The sequence below is a fragment of the Rhineura floridana genome, chromosome 3 (genome assembly GCF_030035675.1).
Source record: "Rhineura floridana isolate rRhiFlo1 chromosome 3, rRhiFlo1.hap2, whole genome shotgun sequence".
NCBI lineage: Eukaryota > Metazoa > Chordata > Lepidosauria > Squamata > Rhineuridae > Rhineura > Rhineura floridana.
In genome coordinates, this window is record NC_084482.1 from 153,182,035 (window position 1) to 153,191,636 (window position 9,602).

At 41.8% G+C, this 9,602-nt stretch overlaps 1 protein-coding gene across 1 annotated transcript; it reads right to left on the reverse strand.

Annotated features, from left to right (window-relative positions):
• Positions 1 to 2,746: 2,746 nt before the first annotated feature.
• On the reverse strand, positions 2,747 to 3,478 carry LOC133378804 (syntaxin-18-like). The gene has a single exon (XM_061613423.1). It carries the CDS (start codon positions 3,476 to 3,478, stop codon positions 2,747 to 2,749), a length of 732 nt encoding a protein of 243 aa, XP_061469407.1.
• Between the last annotated feature and the right edge of the window lie 6,124 nt (positions 3,479 to 9,602).

The following is a 9,602-nucleotide window of genomic DNA, read 5'->3' on the forward strand; positions in this document are numbered from 1 at the left end:
GCAAGAAATAGGCAGCTCCCATGAAGTCACTTTGACTGCAGGGTAGGATATGAAAACTCCAATGTTCTTTTTTAAAAAATGGCAAAAGATGGCTGGAAGAGTATCCTGTGCCTGGGGTTGGGAGTTAGGGGAGAGGAGGAACTGCCAGGAACCTGGAGATAATAGTTGACAAACATGATGTTAATCTAACTAGCCCTACTAGCATCTATGAAGTGCAAGGATGTCAAGTTGTTGACCTGGAAAATAGACTTAGATTAAGAAATATCAATATAGTAAGCCATTCCTGTCTTGACAGACACAGGGCAGCCAAGATGAAATAAACATGGTGTTCTCTAGGGAATGACAGGTTCTTACATCACTTTGGCTGCTAATTGGTGCCTTTTCTATCAATCAAAAATGTAGAATTGACTAGATTACAAGGACAGAATCTGTCTCTCAAATAATCCTACAATGGCAGGGAAGGGGACTTGCCCTAATATTTTCTTATTCTTTATCCTTCTCTTCTTCATTCATTCATCCATCCGTGTGTGTCTTTCATTCTTTATCCTTCACCACCATTGGGCTGAACAAAATTATTTGTTCAGTATCATTATGTAGCCAGTGGTCAACATGGTCCATTGTGGAGATGGAAGCTAAGCAGACACTCTAGTTCTACGCACATATGGAGAAACTGTGAGTAAGAATGAATTTTTCCCCAACTTAAAATTATATTTATTTACTTTCAAAGATTTGTATAACACTGCTTTTATAAAATTCAAAGCAGCATACAAAAATAACGCAAATTTATAATTTGTTTATATCTGCATTTCTAACCCGCTTTTGGTTCCTCAAGGTACCTTACATAAATATTTAAAAGCGCAGGTCAAGACAAAAGACATAAAACTGACCTCAGAACTTTAAGTGATGCAAATAATGTGAACTGATACTTTGAACTGATATTATACTGTCAACCCATTGTTCTATTTAGACTGGGCCTTCTTAGTGATGGCCCTCCATCTGTGGAATTATTTCCTGGATGAAGTTAGGGGCGGAGATGGCCACCAACTTGGATGGCTTTGAAAGAGGATTAGACAAACTCATGGAGGATAAGTCTATCAGTGGCTATTGGCTATGATAGTTATGCTGTACCTCCATAGTGGGAGGCAGTATGCTTCTAAATACCAGTTGCTAGAAACAGCAGAAGGGGAGAGTGCTCTTGAACTCAAGTCCTGCTTGTGGGCTTCCAATGGGCATCTGGTTGGCCACAATGAAAACAGGATGCTAGACTAGATGGGCCACTGGCCTGATGCAGCAGGCTCTTCTTATGTTCTTAGATTGTTCAGTACATTGACAACATTCAAGCACAAACTAAAAAGAAAGCTAGGCCTTTGGAATGTATCTGGATTGGCACCTATTAGTTAAAGTGTTATTGTCCACTGGGTTATGTTTTAGTTGTTGGTACAGATTTTGTAGATATTTTAATTATTGTTTTACTGTAGCAGTATTTTATGGTTTTTGATAGCCACTGTGGGCTTCATTTCAGGACTATAAAAATAAGCAAACAATTGCCCAGTGCAGTCTACTCTGCCAGTGGATCTCCAAGAACTCAGGCAGGGGTCCTTCCCAAACCTTCTACCTGAGATTCTTAACAACAACAACAACAACAACAACAACAAATTTGTTAGTCCCTTTTTTCAGAATGAAACTCAAAGCAACTTGCAAAAAGAATCTCAAAACCATATACAGAATAAACATAACAGTATGAAAAGAACAAAAAACAAAACAATATAGCAAGCAAAACCCAGAAAACAATACAATAAATAAATAAATCACAAGACAATATACAATACAATTCAAATGTAGTACAGCATAGAATTAGTGTCATCTTACAAGCCTAAGTACATAAAAATAATTAGATAAAGGGACATCCTCATGGATACTCTTACAATTACTATACTAGAAAAATATAAAAACTTAAAAGGTATAATCCTAACGTAAAAAGAAAAAAATATAATAAAATAATCTTTAACATCTTTTAAAAATGGCTATATTTAGTATCTTGATAGGAAGTTATGTGGAGGATTTGAGTGAAGCAGTGTGCTGGTGTTCTGTATTTAGACAACCAGGAAATAATTAACAATTGCAGACTGGGATTGGTCCTTCCTTGTTGGTAGTTGCTGAAGTGGGCGGTTGTTTGGTAACTCTTGAATGAAGCTCCATTTCAATTTGGAATTGGATTTGGAATTGAAACTGCCTTGATCAACCTGTCCTCTGATCTGCACCTCCTGGACTCGTGTGGATCAGAACACCTTTCGGATTTTACACTGCTCCACCTGCCTTGCCCCACCCCTCTGCCTTGGCCTTATCAGGAGGAGCTGCAGACTGACTGGTGCTGCTGCAGGGATGAGACTGTGCTGGGACCATCAAGGGGCATGCTTTTCCACCTGCCTTGCCCCCCACCCCTGCTCTTAATGACATTTTTCTGGGGACTGCCCTTTACCAGGAAGATGAATGCTTTTGGTTTGCTGCTCCTGTTTTTTTAGAGATGTTAGGACTTTGTTAGTGTGATTTTTTTTTTTGTAAATTGTATTGTTTTTATATGTATTTTTATTTGTGTGTAAGCTGCCCTGGGGGCCTATTTGGCCGAAAGGCGGCCTAGAAATAAAACATTACATTACATTACATTTTACAATATAGTTCTCGGCTCAAAAAAACATACTGTTCTGCTGGTTCCAGTGTTTTCTTCAGCAAGATGTAGTCAAGGTTTTCACTGCTTTACTGTTGGGGTCATAATTTGGATTTCTTCAGATGAAAGCTCATCTGCTTTGCCATCACCCCTAAGACCAAAATTAGCATGTTCATCTGCCACATTCTTATTTCTGTTGTCTTCACAAGTTAGTTTTTCTTCAGATTCTTCTGAAGATGTCTGAATAGTTCTCTCAGGAGAAGTTGTTACTTTGGATTTATTGCTCTGCTCAGGTTCAAGCCTAGATAATATTTTCTTATCAACTACTCGTTTGACCCGGATAGCTCTTTGTTCTGAATATAGCTTACACACTCTTTTTAAATAGTGTCCAATGAAATCCAATACAGCTTCTCTGTGCCGCTTCACTTGTGGGGAATGGATGTCCTTGTGTGCTTCTGTTCTGAGTTGCTGAATTGCATCAGCACAAGTTCTCATAAAGATTTGGGTATCTTGGTCAATTTGGTCTCGCTCGGTGTCTGTCATCCGCACATATTCAGACACGACATGGCTGTAGGCATTAATGTAATATTTCCTGTGTTGCAGAAGAAAATATTTCAGCTTCCCAATGTTATTGACCACTTCCCGGGCCCGGCTGGAGAAGTCGCTTGTAGAACAGGGGCTGCTACCATGCTTGAGTAGGAGGACATCGTTGTGGGGACTGTTGCTTCTGCTCAGAGGGATCCCGAGCACTTTATTCTGGGTCTTCACAGTCTTCATGCTGGCCTTGAAGATCAGTGTGATGTCCACTGCCATGACTGAAGCGGAGGTACCACTCTGCGTCCCTTCCAGAAAGCTTTCCCTATCACAACTGTGCTGTGTGCGAGGGTTCCTTGCATCAGCCAGGCGCCTGCCCTGGGTCTGGAAAAAGGAATGAGGAGTTGCAATTTTAATCTATCGTAGCACAAACAGCAACAGTTAACTGACTTATTATGGTATAAGCCAGAGATACTAGAGAATAACCCTACCCAGAGCCATCTGCATGAAAAGCATGTCTTCTGACACTGTGCTGCTGGCCTTCCCAATACTTTGCTGTGTTTTTTGTTGGCACACAAATGAGTGCAATAACCCTTGCTTTTCTTCTGCATGTGGAATAGAGCAGGGGGAGGGGAGTGCCTAATTCTTTTCCTGCCTTTTATTCACTCCAGATTGCATTTAACGTGTCATCAGAGTACTTTCTGCATTCTGTGACCCTGCCTGTAGAAATTGAAGTTCATATCTGAATGTTTCATGGTTTAGCAGGAGTTGCAAAAACCACAACAGTGAAACTCTCACTATTTCAAGTGGCTCCAGAATTACTGCAGAAGATGGTTGAAAGGCATCGTACCCTAACCCCTGCTCCCAAATGATCAGGGGTTTCCTTTAGGTTTTAAGTGGTGTTTCCATCTTTTCCTGTGGCATGGCTAGCAGGAATGATTCATAGAAGTTTATTTTACTGCACGTGTTTCCATCTCTAAAATGCATAGCTGCCATTGTTTCTCTTGCTTACTTCTGTTTGTGGCACAGGAAAACAAAGCACAACAGGTACAGTTGCTCCATGAGCTGTTTGTCACTCATTTATATCCTGCCTCTCTTCCAAGGCATCTTACATTGACCTCCTAAGTAGTTTCCCAGACAGGCACTGATCATACCCAGATCTGTATACCTGTTGAGCCCAGGCCCTCTCATGAGGAGTGGGGAGGGGGAAGGCATGAGTTTCAGGTGCCACAGCAGTTAGAAAGCCGAGACATTCCAGTTGTTGCTGAGGCTAGTCCCAACCTTGAGGAAAGTGAGCTTGCCACCCTGTCAGTTCCCACGGATAGCCCTGCCCTCCGAGGAGACAGCCCTCAGCCTCCAAGCACACCCCTGGGACCATTAAGGGATGCTCCTGAGAAAGCAGTAACTCCTCCTTCCAACAAGTAGGGTCCTAGAGACACCCGACGCTTTCCCGCCCGCTGCTCCCCAACCTGCCGATAAGGAACCTGTTCTGTCCAAAGAGGCTTTGGATGTTCACCCCCCTTCACCGCGCACACGACGTCTGGAGAAGCGGACAGGGCAGAGGGCGTGCGTGCGCAGGAGTGAGAGGTTACGCTCGAAGACCTTCCCTATTTAAGTCTGCCGCATTCAGAATTGGGCGCTGAATCAACTCCTTCCACACGTTGCTGAGCATGTCTAGAGTGTAGTTAGGAAGTTGTAGTGAGTTAGCATAGGGTCTCCTATGAGGTGCGCAGCCTTTGATGTATCGATTACTTTAATAAAACAAGAATTGATTGCACCCTCATCTCAGCCTCGTGAATCCCGCTCTGAACAGGACAATACCTCTGAATACCAGTTGCTAGGGAACCACAGCAGAAGAGGGTTATAAGTCCTTCTTGTGGCCTTTCCAGAGGCATCTGGCTGTCCAATTGTGGAAAACAAAATGTTGGACAAGGTATGTATTTATTATTATTATTATTATTATTATTATTATTGTCGTTATTATTAATAGCCCTTTGATCTGATCCAACAAAGCTCTTTTTATGCTTAATCAGCAAGATGGGTGATCATACCCTAGGCCTTCTTTCTTGTCTCCTGCCACCTGTCAGGTGATGCGTTGAGCAACTGGTGAGAGCATCCCTGGATCATTTTAGTTCCTGCACATGCCTTCATAATTGTACCTAGCTGACTGCAGTGTGTCACATAACCATACAGGTAGCATTTGACCCAACCAAATTGTTATGGAATGATGTGGTTCTTCTTGTCCAGGCAATTGCTCTCAAACCATTCCAGCAGCATAAGAAGCGTCGCCTTGAATGGTTGGATAGAATGCATTGATGTAGACTGTACCGAAGTGGTCCAGCAGATGTCATGTGGATGGTACAATTCACTCTAAGAAAGCGGGAGAGAAACTTTATAAATTACTGGAGAAAGGTGGGAGCAATTGCAGTAGGGCAGCAATCTGTTGGTCTTCAGGCATCACAGCCTCTGTGACTCCCAGGCTATTCATTATATATTTAGCTTTAGGCAGGTCTTAGATGCTGCTCTTCCTCATCGCCATCCTACCGGAGAGGTATATAGGCCTCAGGCAGTACAAATCTTTCTATCCCTTTCACAATGACCTTCAAAAACTGCCACTTTATTTGTGAAGGAGATGGCGTCTCTGGAATTGGTCCCTTTGAACTCACATCCCAGATACTTAGGAATTGTAACAAGGTGATTGTATCTATTTTGTACATAGCATAGGGACTCCTGAATGAGGAATTCTGGTATGTTTCCTGATAATTAAATTTGCTTTCAGAGATAAAAGAAGTCATGTGATCTTCCCACATGAACATCTTTATTCTATTCTCCTTCATCTCTGTTTTATCTGAGTTTTCCTTTCATACATTTTTCGCTTTCTTAAAACCCAAATCCAAGAATCGTATGGGCTTCTGGGCTGTCAACATCATACATTTCAGACCTGATGAAGCAACATTCATTTACATAAGAGATTTTAAAAAGAAGCAACCCCAAACAATATTTAGATAACATTTATTCTTCTTGTCTTGGGGTCTGGCCTTTTTGGTTTGGACTGTAACCATCTATTTAAGAGGAGTAGGAACCATATTGTTAAAGAGGGCTGAATGACAATTTTGTTGCAAAAGTTTATGATTTGGTGCTTTAATGGAAAAGAATATTCAGCTCTGGGATATCAGTTTTTGTTGTAAAAGAAGCAGATTTCTGGCATTCTTTGTTGGGGGAAAGGAAAGTTGAGAAATTATTGTCTACTGCAGCTTGGAAAACCTATACTATAAAACAAACAAAAATGTCTCAAGATCTATGTATGCCTTCTGGGTTTGTGATTAACTGTTGGCATTAACAATGCTGCTTTCCTCCACTCTAACTTTGCTTATTTTGACTGCACGCAAAATGAGACAGCTATTTTCCCCCTGATAAGAGCCTGGTTTATCTTTAAGCATGCCCCACATTAAGACACCAAATAACCCATCCGGCCTTAATAGCCTCTAAACAAACTTGCTGTAAGGAAACAGAATCCATTTGCCTAATATGTGGAAAATCCCCACGTCTGTAATCAAGCCAAGCCAAGTCTAGAAGCCTTTCCCTCCCTACTGACTCTTGACACTTCTCCCTTTCCTTCAACATGAACTGAGAATCCTTGAACAATCCTCTTGTTTTATGACCCAGCATGGGGAGAATACAAAACTCTCCTAATGTAATTAACGATACCACAGACTGCCCACTAAGGGCTCTAATAGAAAATTCCACATTTCAAGGAACATAAGCACAGCAGGCAAAAAGGAGAAACCATTCCATCAGCTCTCTGAGTTGCTGAAATTGAACAGGTAGCTGTAGTGGGTACAGCAGAGCTTAAGATCTGTGTGATGAAGACAGCAAACTGCTTCATTGTATTGTGCATTCCTAATACCATAATGTATAGAGGAACTGCCCAACTGGAAGACTAATGGTAGGACTGAAGAAGGCTCATTAGTATCCCAGTGCTTAATATCTAAAATTAGAGCCACCAGGACTCAAGCCAGCCTGGAAGACACTCTCTTTGACCTCAAACCTCTTCTCCCTTATTTCAGATATGTAAGAAGTAGTTTTAATAAACACTCTGCATGTGCTCAAAAGTAGTCACATTTTAGTTCTTTACTTGAAATTCATAGACTGAGTCTATGAACTGAAGAAAAACAAAATCCCAGGGCTAACTAAGCCTCAATGAAATCAATCTCCTCTGTCCAGTCTTGTCCTATATGCCTGGACAGTGTGTTTTTACATTTTGCCCTTGCTAGAACTGGCAGCTGTGATCTTCTAGAAAATTGAACCTCTATTGTTTCTTTACACTGCTTATGAGATTTTTCAAATATTAAGTGGTTTACAAATGTTTTAAAGTAAATAAAAATGCATATTAACTTCACTTAATATCCCAAGAGCTCTGCAGAAACTTGTTATCCTAGTTGTCACAAGGAACTGCTAAGATCTTTGGGGACTGGGGGGGCTCTATTGATAGACCCTCAGGTTTGACAGACTTTTAATTATAGCTCAGTGGTCAGACACCTGCAATGGATGCAATAGGCAGGAGTCCCAGTCAGTCCCTGATATCTGAATTATAAGGAGTAGATAGCAGGTGATGGGAAGAAACTCTTGTCTTGATGGGATGGGAAAGAACACTGACAGTAGGAGGGTGCAATATTGCACTAGATGGACAAATAGTCTGACCTGACATAAAGCAGCTTACTGTGTATGTTCTTAGTTTGGACTGTCTACCCAGTTCCAAGTCTGTCTGCAGCTGCATCCCATGTCCTGTGCACCTTGTTGGCAAAGCCAGAACCAGAAATGGTGGAAAGACAAAGTAGTATTAGGGTGCCCATGTGTTGCTGAGACATGCCCTTTCTCCACCTGAGTCTGATAGCTGCCTCCCTTTCAGTGGAACCTGCTGGATTTTAGTGACTTGGTTTGCTCTTGGCTTGATTTGCTTTTGAATGTTTCTCTGTGTCAAAAGGTGCTTGATCGGAGATTATGGCAAATCTGGGGATTATTGCAGATCTTGCATACAGGTTCTGCTTTATATGACAAAATGCTGGTATGGAAAGAATAGACAGAAGTGTTTTCTTTCTCCTTGATATTAGAACATGTGTGCATAATAGGAGCAATGGGGGGGAGAGGAAAAGGTTGTTATCAGGGGAACTATCAGGGGGTGGCCAAAAGGGCTTTGGCACCAGGCCCTGAATCTCCTGCTCCTCTAAAAAAAACCACTCTTTTTTTTTAAAAAAACCCACAACCTTTATTGGACAGCTGAGTAAACTGCAAACACACTGCTGGTGAGACCCCAGCCACCTTACAGCTTAATTTGCCTAGAGACATCTATGTATATTCATTAGTATATGCAGTTTTATGCAAATTTGTGTCATAGGCCCATTCCCCAATTCTGCTATATCTAGCAGCTCCCCTGGATCACACAATGGCCTGGTTTGTGCAACATGCTAAACCAAACCATGACTTAGTGCGAATGAGCACTCTCCAGCAGCTGCTGCTTTGCTCTTCTTTGTCGCAGCACAGCCCTGAGCTAAGCCAGCATTTGTCTTAGTGTGTCATCCAAACCCATGTTTGTTATTTAGCTCTCTCCAGACTAAACACAAACTGTAACCAAGATTTGTTCTTTGTTACAGAGTTGCTGCAAGCTCCTCTCTGGGGCCTGCACATTCAGTTCATTAAGATTTAACATTCAAACTAGGCCAATGGATATGATTGACTATAGGCTGAGAAAAACTAAAATAGGTTATCCACATAATGCATAAGTAACTTAAGGAGTTCATTAGAAGCTTTTTTTAAAAAAAGGATTAGCTAAATCAGGGGTTGCCAAGCTGTTCCCCATGGATGCCATGGCACCTGTGCAGGCATTCCATGGCACCCCTAGAAGGTAGCCCAAAATATGAGCTTTCATTTAAAAAACAAAGTAAGTCTCTAGCCCTCCTAGATATAAAGTTATGGAGCAAAATGTGCAGGTACCATTTTCAGCGATTTCTGTGAAATGAGCCAGACTGTCTGCTCCTGCCTGTCAGTGTTATTAGCCAATCAGTGAAGCCAGAGCTGTGATTGATAAGTAAGTTCTTTGGACACCAAGCAATAGGAGTCCCTGGGGTCCTAAACAGCTGCTGTGGTGCCTTCCTTTTAGCACACATTTCCTAGTTCTGACTTTTTTCTAGTCCTTAGACTCTGTGTCCTTCCTTTCTCCCTAGCAACCAAGCTGCATCTTTCCTGTGATGGGTTCACCTGAGATCAGTTAGTGCCTAGAAATTATTTTCTGCAAATGTTAAAGATTCCCTCCCCCCCCCCTTCCGGCAAATGGGAAAACTTTGCAAAGAAGCTTAGGCATCTCTTCTCCTTTGCAGGAGCTAAACACCAGGGACTCATTAAGAAT

Bases quoted from the DNA above. Each gene is read 5' to 3' on its own strand.
- LOC133378804 (XM_061613423.1), bottom strand. From the start codon at position 3,478: ATGGCAGTGGACATCACACTGATCTTCAAGGCCAGCATGAAGACTGTG.